This window comes from Battus philenor, unplaced genomic scaffold (assembly GCF_028537555.1).
Source record: "Battus philenor isolate CCGP_79_NKW_IND1 unplaced genomic scaffold, ilBatPhil1.0.hap1 SCAF_7, whole genome shotgun sequence".
In the NCBI taxonomy this organism is placed as follows: Eukaryota; Metazoa; Arthropoda; class Insecta; order Lepidoptera; family Papilionidae; genus Battus; species Battus philenor.
In genome coordinates this window covers 4648805-4670286 of record NW_027181737.1, presented here as the reverse complement: position 1 = coordinate 4670286, position 21482 = coordinate 4648805, and the positions used below count along the sequence as shown (strand labels likewise).

The following is a 21482-nucleotide window of genomic DNA, read 5'->3' as shown; positions in this document are numbered from 1 at the left end:
GACATCAGAAATCGAAAAGTTTATGATATCTACTTCTTACAAATACGATTCAAACAATTGATACAATAAACAACAAAAAATAATATGATATTAGCAAATTTTCTAAGTATTTTTAATAATGGACATATCACAGCTGCATTTGCCATGTTACGTAATTATGCAATTACTTCTCTTTATGTCTTTGAATACAAATTCTTTTACATCGTTTTCGAAAAAGGAACCGCACTCTATCAAGATGTAGAGGTATCTAATAAGGCAGCACGTGTCTGAGATATAAATTTGCCGATTCAGTGATGTAACATTTTTAAATCAGGGGAACACAGTCGCTGCTGGATCCGGTTCATTTGTATCTGTCCTCGTTTCTAGAGCTCTTTTAAATTATGTTATGCGGTGGACAAGGTAATGAAATTATAGATTAGATTTCATTAAATGATTACCAAAAGTTAACACATTACAGATATTAACAGTCTGGCCTTCAAAATTAAAAAAATACTCTAAGAATATGAGAAGTGCTTCATTTTCACCTGATTTAAACCTTTAATTTTCCTAAAGTAAATAAGGTTTACGTCTAATACGTCCAGCAATATTTTAACTTAGGACCCTTACCAGAAATCAACGCCATGGTAGCAATCCATAGCAATCCTTTAATAGAAACTAAGACAATATATAATACTTATTTTATTACGAACATACATTTTGCTCCCCGATGAATTTATTTCTTATTACTCAATAAAATAAGTGAAATAACAATACAGATACTCAATAGTGTATATAATAATTATTATTCTCTGATATTTTCACAAGTGCCAACTTTTTATCTCTGCATTACTCTATGTTCGCTGGTAGAGAATGCCCATAACGTTTTAAATCTGTCATTACACCTAGTGTTAAAAAGAGTAACTAAAAAATGAACATTATTAATAGACAAATAAATTTTAAAATCCGAATAAGAAAATATAAATGAAAACCGTATATACTTTTGAAAACATAGCCGCGTATGTGACATGCAAATGATAGCCCATTATTCATTTTTCAAAATTTTAAAATTTTCAAAGCTTATATATAGAAGTATAATATGCTTTTCTAGATATTTGTTTTATAATTAAAAGAATAATAGAGGACATCACTTCTCAGAAATTCTTTATGATGATGGTTAGTTGATACTGATCGATATTTGAATTTAAATGTGGAATAAAATGATATACATAAGTACTTTGTTCCAAATATTTGAATAATTCCACAAATAATTGAAGCCAAAGCGTATTTAAGGAAAGAGGGAGATGGAATCATTTAATGTATTTAGAATGTAAGGTTGATTTGTGAGAAACAATTAATGAAATAGAAATAACTATCAAAGCGCCAGTAAAACAACGTTAATGTTGTACGTACAGAATTCTTTTAGTTAAATATCAAGCACAAATGTCCTAGAAATGTTTCGCATTACTGGCAAGTGGACGTATCAATTCTACCTTTAATTTAAATATTATTTTTCCGAACAAGTATTTTAGTTGACTAACCCTAAGCGACCACGCCTGTTCACTCGATCGAATGTCTTATGAAATATGTACAATTACACCAGCTTCACATGAGCAATGTAACAATTTGGAGTACATGCAAAACTAACCACTATGTATTGTAAGTAAGTATTGATATTGGTTGTAGAGCTCTGTTGGTGCTGAGGAAACTTGTGTTGGCTGTTATACTTGTCCGTATCTTTCGCCGTCACTTAGACAGTCAAGTGTGACATAATTTTCGAGTTTCTGCATTAACCATTCTGGTTGGTTAGTGATAAGTCGACCTCTTTCGTATGAATTCGTTCGATCACGAAATTGCCTAATTAAAAAGATATTTTTATTCAGAAGGTTTAAATACCTTATTCAATATTATTATTTCACTGTACACAATGCGTATATGTAATTAGTGATGGGCGTTATTAGTTTCTGCGGCTTTTAAGATTGATCGAATTCAGAGCTTGTGTGTACAATATATACCGTACAATATTTGTCTAAATATATTTTTAATCTGATAATTCAAATCTCTATAGTTGGACACCAATAACTGATACGTTTAGAAAATAATCACACTAGGTTAGTTTAACTTTGGGGAAAAGTCAAGGTAGGGTACGAGACATCACTGAATCTCTCAATATCTTAATACGAAGTTCTGCGACCATTGTGCGTAACCGGTGATGACTTATGGAACTGAAACGTGGTCTCTTACTTCGGGACTTATTGGCATGCTAACATTCGCTCAACAAGCAATGGAGAGGGATATGCAAAATTTCTCTACAATATCGAATAAGGAGTGAGGCGATCTGTAGACGAACGAAAGTTACCAACATAGCCTAGCCTGTTGAGTGTTGCAGTTGAAGTGACTATGAGCAGACCACATAGCGCGCCGAACCGGTATGGCTATGAGATCTAGTCGAGACCACGGATCGGCAGATGCAGAGAAGAACGTCCACCTACAAGATACACAGACGATGGTGTTAAGGTCGTTGGAACACGTTGGGTGCAGCCTTGGCAACCAGTACTATTGTAAATCTTATACCCTGTGTCTCGAAAGCAATTCGTGATTTTGCATAGAGCTATGTAAAATATACTTTCATGTTACATTTTTAAGTAATAGTCATTAATGCATATAAAAATATAAAAGTTCGTGTGAAAAAAATCCTTATCAGTAATTTTTAATACAGAGCATACAAAATTCAAAAAAACTTTAATAGAAAGTGTAACAAAATCAAATAAAGAAAGTTCTCCGGTAATTTAGTTACTATTTTCCTTCATTTGGGTACGCTGTAATAAAGATCAGAGAGAGTGTGAAGAAATTTTCACAAAAAATTAGATTGAAATTAATTTGCGTCAATAAACGATACTGTTTTTAAAACCAATTTTTTACACTTTATTGTACCCCATAAATAATTTCTAAAAAAATAAACTATTTATGTACAGGTATAAGAGGCGATCTTACCGCTCGACTCGATCTCTACTTAACAACCTTTGGATAGAGATGAGATATATGAAGAAAAGGGCAGTTTAGGGTGTATATACATACAAATACATAAATTACTATACTCACACACATATATCCAAAAATACTTATATGTTAATGTATATTTGGAAAAGGTATTACAAAAATAAGAATCAATAACAAATGCTATACAATATCCTATTTTAGAGACCAAGGAAGTGCTCTTTTACCACCTTTTTAAATGCTGACAGCAATATATAATAATAACACTGGCTGGCTAGCCCGCCTTGTCTTATCTTAACTACGAATAATTAATTCAATTCTTAACATTAAACTATGTTTTGGGAATAAGTTATTTCAAAAACATCGTTTTTATTGTATCGCTTTTTGATACACAATTTTCTTAACTATATTCTCTGGTGCATAAATAAATAATGTTGATTCCTTTTCAATACGGTAACTGGCGACTTACGACTTGCTATGTGAAATACATGAATTATACGGGATGCGCTTCGAAAAGAGCATCGCGGGACAATTGTTTAAATAAAATTTAATTCTTATAATTTTTCTTTTTAATGAATACCGTAACTCTTTTTCCTAGGACGTTGGTTGCGACCTGGAAGCGTTTGGTGATGATACCCATAACATCGCCAAAAGTATAAATGCAGGTGTCATCTGCGATAGAGTTGTAATTTGAAGGTTTGGCGTATAAATAGCGTAATTAAAGAAAAAAATACGATTAAAGATTTTTCAACGTGAAGGAAATGCGGAGTAATATACCGCCTTTTGGCAGTAGTTCGCTTACATACTTTTTTGTGTTAGTGTCACTAATCAAACAGGTGTATATATAAATAGCACCAATTTACCAAAAAAAAATTGCAGACTTTGCAATCCTTTTCAGCCTACGTAAGTAGCTTGGGTCAGCTACTTTGATAAAGTAATGAACCGGTTATTTTTGACCTGGTCGAACAAGCGATATTTCAAAATACAAGCTTGGACAATTACTTAAAGTCCGATTGGATTGATGTTAAACGAAAAATGTAACGTAACACATACTTTCCCTTTTTGATAAATAACAGTTGAATTTCGTTCATTATTGTATACAGAATGATGGGTTATAGGAATTTCGTTCATTATTGTATACAGAATGATGGGTTATAGGTGTAAAAGACTTTAAAGGATGCGGTAAACATTTCCAATAGAACCGGTTGAAATCGGTATGTCTTCCGACGACTTTTACAAGTCTGCATTCTGTCCATCTTGTTGGTGGACGTCCTGCACTAAGTTTGCCGATTCGTGGTCTCCACAACAGAACCTTACGGCCCTGAAGCCACCACTTTTGCGCACTATATTGCTTGCCCACTTACACATCGAAAATTATATGAAAAGTCTTTGCGTTTATCTAATTTTGAAAGAAGATTGGCTAAAAATAATTATATAATATTGTCTTTTTAGACAATATTATCTTTATTTTTAGCACACTAGTTCAAAATGTTATTTCTACGTAATTCATACTATGAGACAGACATGCCAGTGTAGTGTTTTGTTAAGCAGCAAGTTTTATCATAATTTTAATGTTATGAAAATAAAACTTGTACACGGTGATTACAGTTAAGTGTAAAGTTAAATAAGAAACTTTTAAAAGTGTAAATGGATAGCTTATATGTTAGCGAAAAGCTGTAAAGCTTTTACACCTATTTTCAATTATCTTGTAAAAATTGATTACTCTGAAATAAATTAAATTAATTAAATGTTGCTTTTGGAATATGAAAAGCTAAAAACTTCAAGCAGTACAATATCTGCAGCAACAAATAGACAACACTTAATTTTTATATATTATTGTTATGTTACCTATGTATCATTATGTTATTGATTATATCTGAAGCCATTGATTTTTTGATAGGGGTACCATACTCTGTTAGGCAGCAAATGAACAACGCATTCAACTTTTTAAAGCTCCTATACCTGCAACTATCTTCCTGGATATTTGTTCTGTTTTCTCGTATTTTATAGATATCAAGAGAAACTCCTTTATACTTTTAATGATTTAAAGACAGAATGTTCTCATTAATTAATTGTAACAAGTGTAAACGTTTGATCGAAGTTCTCAGACAGGTTTTTGTTATGCAATACACGCAGATCAGTGCCCTAGTTAGTAAACACGTAACTGATATGGACGAAATATTATTAACAAACTCTACTCTCGGCTTTACTCACTTATTAATCGGTATCTGTGCTGATTAGTGAATAATTTGATTTATTATTTAAACAAAAAACATATAAAAATGGAAAATGCTGGATGTGGGCCGCTTCTAACGGGTCTTATCGGGTATCTGTAAAAAAAGCCTGTCCAATTGTGTGTGATGATTATGATAAAATCTTAACTTTACTGTATGTACTTTAATATATATTTCCTACAGATTATAAAGTATTTACGTAATGAAACATCTTTGTCACAAAATAAATTTATAAAGGACTTAAATAATCTGTTAAAAATTTTTGGCTAATTCACGGAGTTTGTAGTTTAATTGTTATCGCTTCGAAAAAATAAGATGTTTTCATCTCTAAGATCCTTAATAATTACTGGTGATAAAGCTTCTTAGTTAGCCATTTTGTTATTACTAAAAATTTCTATGTTTATCTTAGTTGCATGTATTGTTTTATTATTGATTATTCATGCGCGTAGCCAATATTTACTTTTCAATAATTAATCTAGAAGGCTCCTTGGATAGCCTCAGATCAGGCTGTCACATAAAGTTTATACCGGATTCGAAAGCTGCTGAGTTGTTAGTGGTTCGGTAAACACTCCATGAACAGAACTCGGCTTTATTATTGTCTGATTCCGAGTTGCCCGAAAAGACCGTACCTCAGCTTGATCATTTGCTGGGGCTAACATCCAACGAAAACGAGTACGTTTAATATTTACATTTTAATTGTTGTTGTAATTAGAAAATTGTTGCTCAACTTTAGCCAGTTTTTCTATATACACGTCAAAGCAATTTATACAGTCATATTCCTAAACATGTTTTGTAACGGTGAAATCTATTTCTCTAGATCCTACTAAAACCATCGCGACTTTTGTATTTTCAGAACAAGAATATTTAAAGAAGTTACGTGGGTATTTATTCTAAATATAAGGCATATAACAAAAGAAATAGAAAGAAAACAACAGTTTTGATACGAGGACATCCTATTTCTGCCTACAAATTGTAAGCTACGGACAGACACATTTACTTGAATTTTTATAGTAATATATCTGTATGTATTGATAACGTTATATGTCAACAGAGCTCCCGTTACCTCTATGAAACGAAATACGTTTACTACAAATCCCTATTTGACAGTTGTTTTTTTATAGACCTTGAGATACATGCGAAGTACGTTTTAATTTACTTTTAAATTTATTATCCTCATGTCGCACTTTCATAATTCTTGTTTGAAACAGCAATAAAAGTGGTAACATAAAAACAGGTAACTGTTTTTAGTTGTTAGTTAACATTTTAAATATCAATGTTTTTTTCCGTTTTTAACGGTGTACACGGAAACTTTTAGTTAGTTTAAACTTTGATATTATTAACAGCGTAAAACAAAATCTCTGTTTTGGTAAACCCTCTATTTTTTCCTGCTTCGTGTGGCTTAAATGTAGAGAAAAATATTTATTTTTATTGAATTTTTTGAAATTGAGTCACCTAAAATAACTAACTAGTTATACCTATGTGTGTACATATGAACAATGATAAATACATTTTTAATAAACTCTTTTCTTCCTGCAGGTACAATTTCAGAAAGTACGTTTTTAGCTGATCTCTACTAACCATAAGAAATATTGGCACAAAATTTCAAAGACTCTACACTCTATGGTTCTAGCGATATCGTGATGAGTCAGTACATAGGCAGAAATCTCTTATATATCTACAGATTAAGACTGAAAAAAAAGAAGTTAAAAAATTGTTAATAAGGCTGTAGATTTTTATGCTTAGATTTCTATGCTTTGGTAGTTTATTTCACAAGACGCTAGTTTCGGTAGTTTAATTATTGGGCTAAAATGTATCTTGTCTTCACACTAAGCAAACGCGGGAATGCATTAAGTTAGGCATTTGAAAAATTTGTGTAGTAGCAAAATTTAATTGTCATCTAGCAGTATTATCACGTAACGTATAAAAATAAATAATTTTCCGATCTTATGCAATATAGCAATACCTAGAGGCTGTCAGTTTTTACAAGACAAGTCACGATATTTGGTGGGCGATACGAATGAATCTAACAATCGGCACTTGAGAACTCACGACACCAAAATTAACAATTGCATGCGCTAGATCCCCGCTAGAAGCCTTGCCTCACGGATTAACGGTACTTAGCAATTACGTTCAGTAAACTCTAACCTTACTTTTCCTTCGCCTCACCTTGTACGTGCGAAATAAAATTAAAAAAAATCGATTTCATATTGATAAAATAATACATCAACATGAAAGTATATAAAAATATTAATATAATTTCAGGGGATCTCTTAGATTTAAATAGCTATGAAACTTGAATTTAGACGGGAAATTTCCTTACGCCAAGAAAATTTAATCTTAGGGATTTTATAAAATTACACCGCATGTTCAGTTGAATGAGTGTTCTTTCGTTTACAATGTATACAAAGGGTGTAATGAAATAATCAATCTGTTATTAAACAACTCCTAACGAAATATATTACCTTCGAGTCGTTCCCATTGTAAGGATGAGACAAAGTTCTTCTTCGTCTTTGTTATACTGCGCCATCTGTTTCCCCCATCTTTTGCATCGAGGTGCGCAGCATGAAGTTTGGTATCAAATGTCGAGCGGATTTAGATGTACTGATGGAACTACGTCTCTCATATGTTTACTCTCTATTTTTCTCGTCATCGATCAGCCGATATACGTTACGTTCGTTATTTCTGGATTTATAGCCGAATAATTGCAATAGGCAGCGCAGGCAGGTGGTAGAAATGTTTTGATTATTAGATCGGGTCGACTCGTTAATGCGTAAAGTCCACGGAATTAGCAACATATTTCTACAACAGCACATTTCGAAAAGTACGAGAAATATTGGGTGATCATATGAAGTCAGTAACCTTTACTATTACTATTAGATAGTGGATATGAAAAGTGTAACATATTATTATTCACACTGCAACGTATACAGTATTCATTCAACATTGTACGTTTTAATAAAATTCCAGAAGAGACCAATTTGTCAGAAACTCAAATAAAAATAATTTCCCCCTTCAATCAGGCATCTTTCAACTTAAACTTCATTTTTATACATATCACCGCTTAAAAATCTTTTACACTGTAATATAACTTTTTACGTATTTTCATTTAATATATTTTAATAATTTTACCTGATTAATAAGAACATTATACAGGAGTATATTTTAAATCCCTTCAAAAGGGGTAATGATTTTAAAGAACCTGAAAAAAATGTAACAAGGTTCTACTAGCTTTATCAAAAACGCAACATATCTTATTGGCTTGTGACAAGATCTTACCATGTATTGATTATTCTTTTTAGCATTTGGTTTAGCCGTTTGAGACTTATGTTTAGCTTGTGGTTAACGTGTTCTTGCATCGATTTTGTGATTAGGAGTGTTTCTCGCTGAATGATAGCAAGAATATCGGAATATTCAGAAACACAAGTATTGATACATTACATTTACTATGAAACGAGACGATGATACTTCAAAATTAAAAGCAAATATAATAAATTCGCATGTGAACAAATCTTTAAATTTGCTATACCTTTCACAAACGATACTTTTTTGTTCGTTTAGGAAATAAAACAGAATCTGCACGTTTACTGCTTTTGTTAAATTCTATCAACTTTATATTTTACGTCCCAAAACAAAAAATACAAGAAAAATTAAACACGAAATCTTTAATGATTAATCTTTAATTTATATTAAGACAAATTAAAACTGATCTACATATAGTTTTTTGTTATGCTTTATTATGACATTATGTCTATACAACCTTTATAGCAAAGCTTTCGTGTGTAACCAGGGTTGACATTACATATTTTTAGAGTGACATAGACAAAGCATAATCGTTGGTTAACCTAGTTTTAAATAGACTGCCTTTGATCAACTTACTTATGACTCATATTTAACATTTCACTTAAGATCGTGAAGTGGCCTGAAGACTGTGTCTGTGAATATATGCAAGCGAATTACGTGCAACCTTAGAACTAGTATAGATAGCTTTATGGTTATGAATTGTTTTTATGATGATAGAATACAACTTGGGTATATAATAGGCGTTAAATTTACGTGAATCATACCCGTGAAACTAAATTTATAGGGTAAAGCAAAATATCGCGCAAGAATCTAAACAATAAATATAAATAGATAGTATGCGCCAATTCGTACTGAGCCTTTGTGGAGGAATACGGTGGTGCCCGCCGGTACTATGTACCATGTTGCTTAGAATACACAGCTTGGGCTTAGCTGCGTTGAAAATTCACCGGCTTAGTAGCGAATGACCTTTCGCACTCAGTTTTCGTTACGACGATTTGAGTACAAGTAGTAATGATCCTTCTGCGAAAAAGAAATGTTGCAGGTGGCTGTGCTGAGGCAAGATTTTTCCACGAGGCAGTGTAGCATAATGGTTAATTACTGCTGCTTCAGCTACACATTATCTATGATTATTAAAGAACGCCACGATAACTGTTCTAGTGTTGCCCGAATATACGACAAAGTCACTCATAAATAAGATAGAAAGTTCGCATGAAGAACTTTTTGTCCAACCATTGAAATCCACCATGCATACGTGACGGACAGAAACAAAAAAGGTTTATTGTTGGCTTTTATTTACGACTTACATTTATTACAAGAAAATTATGCTTAAAATTATTACCGACATATAATAGGTAAATATACAAACAACGGAACCCTCACTCAGAAAGGAACTGCAGTATAGATTAACGTGTGCTACAGCGCAGATTTACAGTAAGGAACCTCATGGATGACGACTTATTTATATTGGTGTAGTCTCTATGGTAGAAAGCTTGAGGTCCAGCGGTGGGAAATAAAATGAATTATTTCTGACAAGCCGTCCACGTTACATGGAACCATTATCACGGAAAATGAAGAACGAATCTTTATCCTTAAAATAGCGTACGCTCTTCTACGACTTGGATAAGAAAATTTCCGCTAAATCTTTATATATGAAATGCCTCACATTACTCGACAACCAATTTGTCAGTTAACCAGGTTAGTTATCGATATTCAGAAATAAATAATAATATCCCGGTTTCTATTAAAACTGCGTGGTAACCCACCTTACGTTTATATTATCTCTGCACCTCAATACCTACGAGTAATCTAAAGAATATATCTATATAAAAGCACAAAATTAAAAAAAAACTGCTTCTATTTCTCTTATATTTATCAAATTAATAATATTTTGTTACTGTGAAATGTCTATTTTAAAAAAGAATATTGACATTAACAATATCATATTTATAAATAGCTCTAACAGCGTTTATATATATATATATATATATATATATATATATATATATATATATATAAATAATACATCTTGCAAATAAAACTTACATAAAATTCAAGCTAGATTCATTTTAATTTTAATATAGTTAATCGTTTCTACTCGTTAATATCCTCTTTTTATTTTTATTCCTAACAATGTTAGTTAGTTCCCTGACAGTCATAATAGGTCAAGGCGTCTATTATGTGTAAATATACTATATATGTATGTGTGACTTAGTGAATTGGCCTTCATACTTTCGATACTTTAACGTTCTAAGTCCATAGCTTTTTTTTAAATCTTCTGGATGTTCAATATGCCCTACCTCTAGGAAAGGACAGGGTTATAACAACCAAGCAACTAAAACCCCTTTGGTGCGCGCTCTCTGCGCTTTTTGAGGAACCGAAATTCTCACCTCAACTCAAACAAATGGTCAAATAATTAATTCAAGATTAAGGACTCAAAATCACAAAAGCACACTTTTTTTAAAATTATATATTTCACAACAATGATATACCTTTTCTGTATATATATTATATATAGCCTATATTCTGTTCTATTTACAGATTTAACGGGTTGACGGTGGTAGATTTCTTAAAGCGATGGCCGAAACCACTTTACTGGAGTACTGATCATTCTTCACTTTAATGATAAAGAAAAAACATATAAATTTAAATGATTGCTTCCTAACTTGATCTATATTTAACATAGCTTATATTTAACGTGATGATTGCAATTAGTTCTTTGCATCTGTATTGTTTAAAACATAATTAAAGATGTTTCATTGAATCAGTGGGATCGGTAAGTAATGTCTTTCTTAAGTTAAATTCACACGACCACATTTTCAACAAGTTTTTATTCCTAATCAACAATGTATTCACTTTCGTTATTAACAACTTTTTGGCATTAAATATACAAATTTTCAATGCCGGAGTGGTAAAAATCAAACGGTTTTTCTGTAAAATATGTCGACAGAAACGACATTTCCTTACGATCCCGCTAATACATTTCAAGTATTAAAGACTAGGGAGCAATTTGTTTTTTTCTATTGAATAGTAAGATGCAATATTTGATACGAAAGAAACGGAAATTGTGTAATAAGGAATGTATATTATTAGGAACATTTTTATCAAACCTAACCATTGTTAAATAACATAGTATATCATGTGTGAGATTGTTTCGTTGAAAACATGTATTAAATTAGTAAAAAATGTCTTTATAATGTTTTCTTTGTAAGACTTTTGTGAATTGTAGAGATATGCTCCGATTTAAATTTCGAATCACGCACACACACCCAAATGTACCACTCCCGCCTTCAAGTACCAAAAGCTAGAAGGGATGTAGCTATATAAAGTGAGTGCTACTTGCAAGCACCATACGAGCTGTGAGACGCGTGTGTGGTGGACTTTATATTTTTTAATTAACTTTTTAAATTACGCAAACGGTGTGCGGGTAAAATGTTTCGTCAGTGCTTTACGTTGGCAGTACTGGGGTGCGCTCTGGCGGCGCCTCAACATCAATACCAGACTCAACCCCAGGTTGGTATCTATAATATTCTTTAAAATTATTCACTGATAGATCACATTTACACATAGTGATTGCTTATATCTCTAAAGGCTTTAAATATTTTTGCTTTTGAATAAGCTTTTTAAGCTTTTATACCTATAATCAATCCAAACACTATATACAGTTTTTTAAACTGTGGCAATGGTTATTTTTTATTAATTCATTGTTAATCTTATGAATATAACAGAAAAACATTGTATAAAAATATCGACGTACGATGGTCTCAGCTCTTTCTGCGATTTTTACAGATAATCTTTGGATGGAAAGGAAATGATATGTATTTTAAAATAAGGGCAACTAAACATTGTAATAATAAAAAAAAATAGAAATAAATATAACAGTATTAGAGACAAAGAAAAAATTAAGATACAATTCTATGACATTGATAAATAATTCAAATTTACAAGCCTTTTAAAATTCCAAAGGGACTTGGCTCAAGTAACTCGTTCAACAGAAGAGCTGCACATATGGTAAAAGATTTGCTGAGGAAACTGGTATTATGGGGAGTCTATTGAGAGTTATTGAGATCTTGATCGAAAATGTGGGCAATAAATGGTTATTTTTTTTAATTAATTTATTTATTTAATCTATATCCACAGACGTTAGCATTCATGCCTTTGTTTTTATAATTACAGTGAAAATATCCGATTTCTTTACTTTTGCTCACGTTCCTACATGTCACAGTATTTACTAAGCTAAGTTACTCTTGTCTCTAAAACCCTTTCTTTCTCTTCTTCTTAGAACCGGTTACTTCTATAATATATTTTATTACTTTTCATACTTTATATTGTTTTTACCTCAATATTGCTTCTTACTCTTGTAAAGATACTATTATAAAGATAATAAAATTAAACACTTCTTCAAAAAATAATTGATGCATTCGTATGAAAATTTGAAATATTTATGTATTAAAAAAATATTACAAACAGTTTAACTTATTACTAAAATTTGTATTTCGCGTAGATCGCGATATAGTTTTTTAACAAACGTACACTTTTTGCGAATATAACATTGCTATATAGCATTATAACTCTGCTATTAACGGTGATTGAAAACATCGGCAATAAAGCGTTTTTTACTGGGATCATTTTGATAAAATCGAAAGCTATATAAAATCCACACTAGAATCGCACGGTTGTTGCTTACCCTCTCTGAAGGGAAGCCTGTTCTCCACGAATTGGAACTTTGCAAAACTAACAGTAGATAATATTACACGTATTTTAAAACATGAAACGTCATCAGTTGTTATAAATTATAACGAATCGTTCAAACGAAAAGGTTGCTTTAATATATGCTAATATTTTAATAATGCATAATTATAGTACATGCGCAATATTATACACGCAAATGTTACATATATGCAATAGCATAATAGAACACCGATGATTTAAAATATTATTTTCAATAACATTCGTTAATAGTAATTAATAAACTATCTGTATTAAAAGAAATAACTGTCATATGGTCAAGTTTCGCTAGTTTTAGACGAGGTGCTCTTATTCGATTCTATGCGCAACAAATGTTTTATAATCTGTAAATGTTTAATTTGAATAAGAAAAAAATTAATTCATGTACTTGTACAGTCTGAAGAAAAATACCTCAAATGATTTTTTTAATAAAATAAATTAAATTCAAAATTTCATTAGAATAAACTGTTTTGGTTGACTTCTAATATTTATTATAAGCCTGAACATTGTTCTGTTGTTGACAACGACAATATTTAGAGAAATTGAATTGTAGGAACTGAAATTAATTACAATCACTTGATGACATAAATATCAAAAGCTCCTTTTACCTTAATTTACATTAGTTTTATGGACGCCGCACGCGTATAGATCGTAAGCTCAGATAGTTTCAGACTTTCAATTGCAACTCGTATTACAACTCTTGCATAATTATTTCGAGTTACATTATAACCAGCAATGGTAGTGTACTAGATAAAAAACTTGCCAACTGAGATAAATATTTTATACTTCGAAATTTCTTTATTTATTGGTTTGCATTATACACCAATGCTTTATATCCCAGTGAAGTTTTGTCCGTGTTAAAGTTGAATGCCTCTTCCTTTGTTATGTTATATTTTTAAATAAGTTAATCCTTCGCATTTCCAGCCTGCTCCTGATAGTCAGGAACTACTTGTTCGACTTCAGATCCCTTTTATTTCAAGAGATGTTGCATCGTCCAAGCGGGTATTACTGCATGTAGTTTCTAAGGGAGATCTCGTAGTAAATTACCTAGTTTGAGGCTAGGCCTTCTGTACCCACACTATTCACTTAAGTTCGCGAAATTCAATCCAATCTAGGCCGAAAAGTATCTAAAGTCAATGTTCATTTCTTTGCTGTAAACATCTTAGAATCTTAATTACATTTGTGCAATGCTGACGTCTGTTTTTTTGTTGCACTATAATGTAATCATAGTAATTACGATGTATCGTCTAGACAAAGTATAATAATGTTAAATATAGGCTATTTCTTACGTACAATCTCTTTTGATGTTAAGATGCAATGTAATATGCGCTGTTGAAATATTCCGTCCTGGTGATACATTTTTAATTATAATAGTTTTTAGCTAGGGTTCTAAGAATAGTACGGTAGACCAGGCTGATACATCAGTTTTAAACAAAAAATTAATTTAAATGTTTATCATCTAGTGCGAAAAAGGAACCGCGGGATTTAACAACATGATTTTGTAAATACCTCTTTATATAAGTATCTGTCTTCTGTCTGTCTATATCTGTCTTCAATATTTGCTCTTTATTAATGATCCAACCTAATATTGCTAACCCAGCCATTTTATTGTGATTTTAGTGTAATTTCATGCAGTAACGATTTTACAAAAAAATAAAGGTATAATGAACTTGATTTGTGACAAACCCTCAAAATTTTGTTTTTCCGCAAAAAGAGATTAATAACATCGCTGCCTTTTCTGCAGACTACCCTGTTATTAGTAAAGCAATGATATCTTTTAAAAAGTTTGGATTAATCCATAAACAATAGTCAATACAAGCTACTTATTTGGTGCAATAAATTGAATGTATTTTTTGTTATTAAAAGTAAATATGCTATCTTAAGCAATGCATCAAGAATGATGGACGTGAGCCGTCATCATACGCAATTCCGACAGAAAAACAAAGCGAGAAAAAATGGCGGCATAAGACACATTTGCATAACAACGGGCGCACATTACGTTTTCAGAGTCGCGACAAATCGAGCGCGACGTAACCGGTCAGGTTGCGTCGTGTTACGGTTTTTGAAATGTCGCAACATTGCGCCATTTTGTTTACCGGTTAATGGCGGCTGGATTAAGTTGATTTTTCGTAGCGTAACGAGGTAATTGTTAATTTCTCGTTCGAATCCGTGTCGAGCTTTTTTATTAATTTCTCGTGTTACATCTACAATTTTTATTATTGATTTCATCATTTTCATCATGTCAGCTGACAGACTCCTACTATCATTATATTTGATGAGATTATCCACTTAAACCTAACGGGGAAATAAAACATTTATATGTCCTATGGGAAGTCTCTAGGGGAGACCTAAGTCCATACGTATTATGGCGGAATTGGTGATGGCGTTCATTCGCTGTCGTGTCCATATATGCATGTTTCAAAGCAATTGTACACAGATATGACGTTACCCAGGATTTTGCATTTTAAAACCCATGTAGAATAAAATTTTATAAAAAGGAGACATGGGTAAGCTGTGCTTCACGTTACGTTCACTTCAGAACGTTATAGTCGCAGTGGTTATCTGTCCATTAGATCATCTTAATCATGATTTCAGCCGTAAAGACGTACATTGTTAGATGCTGCCATACATTTCCAGTTATCACCGGTTAGAAGCAACATGCATCTAACGTCTTCCGACGACCTTAACAAAGACGTCTGTCTATTTGTTAGTAGATGTCTAACGCCGTGCTAAAGGTCCTTGTTCTTAGCTCCAGACCCTAAAACCTCAGAAGCTTATCTATTCGCGATGTTTCTTAAAGAAAATTATATTATGTTTTATTTCATTCATTAGCAGGATGAAGGCATTCCTCCACACCTACTGAGGGAGTACATAGGAGCACAGCAACCTGCGCAAGCACAGACTCAGATCATACCCCGCCCAGCACATCTCGGAGGTGCCTCTGCCCAAGGTCCCGCTAGATTGGTAAGCTACATGTTCTGATTTCAAACTACAGCTTCACTCAGACCGTTGTTGGGATTATTACGTAACATAAAATTAAATTGACTTACGCTTTTTTTATTCAACCGTTCTATGTACATTAAAATCGTTTTAAGTTTATGTACATTATGATAATGAAGTTGTTGACTTCTAAGTGAAGCAAATAATAAAGATTGTTAAAAGTATATGTTGATCTCTGCACTAGACCCAAAGGCCTGTATCGCAGATATCAGGGTAATTTAAGTTACATTTGTTTATAATTATTTTTAAAACTATATTGGTTGTGCATATTCGTGTGTGTATGTGTACGAGTGTGTAATGAAGAGGCGGAAGGGGGGAAGAAGAAGTGAGCTTAATATACAATACGCCATGTATTACATCTAGATTACATCTAGGTCGGATATAAGACTAATCCTTTAGTTTCTTCGTAATTCAAGCACAATAACCAAAGTTTTATACTTGATATGAAATGCAATGATTATAGGTAATAACTTTCTGGATTAATAATACAGTTAAAACTACTTTAAAATCCAAGCCTCAATAAATTTTTGTATTTGTATATATATGTAGAGATGATCTTGTCTTAAATTGAAGGAAAAAGAAAATCGCTCGTAGACTCTTCATGTCAGACATCAAAAAAATACCTTTATGTTATCTGTGACATTAATAGCTTTGAAATTTTTTAATCTGTTTTCCGCAAAATAAGGAAAGGAAACCAAAATTCGTATTATGACGTTCCATTCCATGATCCATTAACTTTTAAGATATCGATGAATTTTTTTTACATTTTATCGTTGCTGTATATTATGATTCTTTATGAATCTGTCCATTGTTTTCCAATAGCCGTACCAAGTGCAAGCTGAGAATCAGTATCAAGCACGTCCTCAATACCAGGTTCAACAGCAGCCACAGCCTCAACCACAACAGCAGTACCGTCAGCAATACGCCCAGGAGGGACCTCAGCGTGTCCAAGAAGACTATGACGTACGTACATAACCTTTGTTCGTTACATTGATTGCAAATTTTTTAATTTCATTGTTTTGATATCTGTGAAGTATCATAAAACCAAATTAATCGTAAATAGTACCTTATCTAACATTATTGGTACTATATTTATCTAACAATTATCATTACGCGTATAATATACTATTAAACCACAAATTCTGTTAGTATTATATACTAAATGTACACTGCTTCAAAGTTCTAATAATTTATTTTGCAATACTAGTATTATAAGTTATAGTCCAATGGTAGTGAATTGAAACTTGCGATTGTAGGTCGTAGGTTCGATTTCCGGGATACGTAATATAAATCACACTTTGTGCATTAATTATATAGGATTGGCAATGCTCATAAAACAGTTTTCAGAGGGTGGACAACAGCGTCCTCTGCATACCAGAATATCACAATGCGATCGCCAACGTGATGCCCTTCCAAGAGTGGCGATAATGGTATATTTTCCTGTAGATACCTTTGGGAGGGCCAATACCTTGCAGTGAATATTTATAGACTAAAACGATGACAACTAATATTATTACTGATGTTCTTGAATGCTTTAAACCTTTTAGAACTTGCACATGTTAATGAAATTTTTTCACGCACAGAATGATTGATTACAGGCATATAAGCATTAAGACGTAAATGTATAACTATAACATTAGTTCGCAAAAATATTTTAAAACTATTAAACCTAAACTAAACCACTTCGTGTAAAAATAACTTCTGTTAATTGTACAATATCTACAAGGACTGATAGTAAACAATAATTATATTTAATATGTAATAATCCGCATAATCAAAACGCCTTTTTTACTATGTTATCATTAAGTTATATATATTTCTGGAACCATTGATTTTTGGATAAGATATACTTTACATTAATTGTCAACAAATGAGCTATATATTGATCCTTTTGAAGGTTTTACATCAAAAACCCATCATTCCGTATATTAGTCGTAGTTAGATTTAAACCTTATATTAAAAGGAAAACAATCATTTTTTATATATCTAATACGTAGCTAATCATTGTAACTAAAGTATAGAACGTGTGATGTGTTTAATTTTGGTATTCATTTTATAAGCTGAAATAATTATTGCCAGTTACATGTCATAATCTATAGTATAGCAACACCGGATAATATAGAGATATAAGATTATCTTCAATTAGATCACTTGTCTCAACGGGTTTGCGTTTATAACTTTCACTTAGAACTTGTATTATTTGCGCTACTTTACCTGTTTATATGTTACAGTAAATGCGCGGTTGGCGTTATTATCGATGGCTGGTTTAGTTATTACTCGGCTTTCTCTTCAATAGCCACTAAGATTCCTCAGTTACGGAAGCATTTACAATATAATTTTATACTTTACAGATGTTATATAATTTTGATCTTAATTAAGCATGCGACAATTCGCCTAGCTCAAAAATAGTTATATCAAACATTTTTTTTGCGTTTTTTATGTTTTTTTGTGGGTTATCAGGGACATTCCTGCATAAAACAATTATTTTCAAACTAGGATACTAAACCTAGCTGAGTTAATACGTTAAATGTTTAAAAAGTAAAAACAATCTTTGTTATTCCGGGCATTTAACATATGTACAACTTTAATGTATATATTTACAGCGTACTTATTACTCATTCGTCTTAATTATTATATTTGTTCAGTAATCACATAATCTTATATATATGTGTATACGTTATTGTTAATAAGTTGGTGTATATCTGTTTTATTTAACATATATTTAATTCTATTTCTAGCCCACGTGCTCAATATACTGATACAATGTAATTATTAAATTTAAACAATATACTTTACAGTTTATTATAAACTCGGTTATGAACTTTACTGCAACCGACGGCACACAGGCTTTCCCGTAAACGTCAAATTTACATCGAGTGACATGTAAATAATTACTATATAATTAATTAAAAATGTAATTTTAAAATTATTGACATTAAAAGCCTGTATCCGAATTTTGCTTAACGTTGATCGATGAGCAGTGGTAGCCCAATTGTGTTCTAGTGGACCAAAACTACTGTTCGTCGGTCGCAGCTTCGATTCCCGGGATACAATCCTATGAAGTTCATACCTTGTGCATTAGTTATAGAGGATTACCAATACACACAAAGAAATTTCTAAAGGATGGGCGGTAGCGTTCTTTGCGTAAATAATACCACACTGCTATCGTCAACCCGTCTGCCAAGCGTGGCGATTATGCTACATCCCCCATAGATATTTTCAGGAGGCTTTTGCCTTGCAGTGGGTATTTGTGGATTGAAACGACAAAGACTACCATATTATTAGAAATGGGTCCACGTGGAGTAACAGATATCTCTAAATTATAGGAATACGGTGTACTTAATTTAATTTATAGATTACTGATAAAGCGACTATTAGTCTTTAAATGCTAATATAGTTTTTATAACGTTCGCAAGATCATTCTAGATAATACTATAAATCATACTTGTCTATTAACACTAATACATTAAATTATATAATTTATACGTTATATCCTTGCCGTTTATTTCTTTAGGCGTTAAAAACCATATCTTTATTTATAATATTTATAATATATTTAAATTCATGATATTCTTTCAGCACAATCCTTCGTACCAATTCGGTTTCGATGTCAACGATGACCAATACACCAACTACCAGAACCGCAAGGAACAGAGGGACGGTGACGTTATCAAAGGCTCGTACTCCGTTGTTGACAGCGATGGTTTCGTAAGAACTGTCACTTACACCGCTGACCCTAAAGAAGGATTCAAAGCTGAGGTATGTAATTGAAATCTATCATCTATCATCATCTCAGTAGTAAGCTATCTATTGCTGGCCATAGGCTTTCTTCAAAGATATACAATTGGATGTAGAAATGTAGTCTAAGGGAACGCCATATCTGGGCATAATTGCCTAGAGACATGCTTATATCGAAAAACCGTGCATGTTTAACATTATTAGAGCTTCAAATGAAAAAAAAAATTACGTCATCATCATCACATCAGTCATTAGACGTCCACTACTGGACATTGGACTCTCAAGGAGATTTTCATTAGTACCGATTCGAAACGGCCTGCGTCCAATTAACAATAGCAAAGAAAATGAACCCGTCCCTCAAGTATGTAATAAAAAAAATTATTTCTTAAAAAAATTATGAAAGAAATGAAAGGGCTTGTAAAGGAGGACTCTGAATAAAGTTGACAATACATATTTTTTTTTAATTTGATAAAACAAAAACAACTAAAACTATAATTTTATTAAGTGACTACACACATTTTACAGATTTAATTTTGTAATTATTTTTTCAGGTTTCACGAAAACCAACTGATATTGTGGTTAAAATTCCCACACCGAAACCACAAATACTTCAGTCCCAGATCTCTCAACAACAGCCTCAGATCTCCCACCAACAGCCCCAGATTTCCCAATATCAGCAACAACAACAGCCTCAACACCAGCACCAAGGCGCCCCTCAGTACTATCCACGTTATGAACAGTAGATTTTAAATTTGGAACATGTGTAATGGGTATAGTAATAATGTCTGCAATTAATTTAAATACTTCTACAGTCAAAGTATAAGAATACGATATTCCTATTCAGTATGAACTAAGTTTTGAAACAGAGATTTAAAAGAAAAACATTCAAATGTATTACAACAAACATTTACAATTATTTCCATGATTTTTTTTTAATACACTTGAAATAGATAATTTATGCTTGAGCCATCGTCGAAAAAAACACATATATTTAAAATATTAAAAAATTCTCTTAAATAATTTTTTTTTGAAATAACGCATAGTAAATTTAAAAAATATATATACAATCGTAATATAAATTGAAATCTACATGATATTTAAAAAAAATGTCACTGGCCCAATAATCTTCCTTTTATAAAAAAGAGAATAATTTTTTAGTATAATCAAACAAAACTGTTATTTCTTTTCGCATTTAAGCAAGTTTAATATTTCGTACTTTTGAAAGCAGCAGATGACTACTTTAGACACATTAATATTATAATTACAGACATTATTATTACTACTGCGTGTAAGTAGGATGTATGTATGTTTTTTGTAATAAAAGCTTAGGCTGTAGGCTAGAAAATTAAGCAAGAGTCAATCAGTCATTGAGTCATGAAAAATTATAAATGAATTAATTTTGTAAGATAACGACCACTGTGAATAGTTAGTAAATATGAATTTTGTATTGAAATTTGTATTATTGAGACGTATTAAAAGTTATGGTACATATAGTACCACCGTAATAATTGT

General features: G+C 31.9%; 1 protein-coding gene across 1 annotated transcript; it reads left to right on the top strand.

The window, feature by feature from the left end:
- The first annotated feature begins 11877 nt into the window (after window positions 1-11877).
- On the top strand, window positions 11878-20775 carry Cpr66D (Cuticular protein 66D). The gene is made up of 5 exons (XM_068774681.1): window positions 11878-12017; window positions 16065-16196; window positions 17055-17195; window positions 19812-19991; window positions 20522-20775. The coding sequence occupies exons 1-5, from the start codon at window positions 11937-11939 to the stop codon at window positions 20711-20713; spliced, it is 726 nt and encodes a 241-aa protein (XP_068630782.1). The 5' UTR covers window positions 11878-11936; the 3' UTR covers window positions 20714-20775.
- The last annotated feature ends 707 nt before the right edge of the window (window positions 20776-21482 follow it).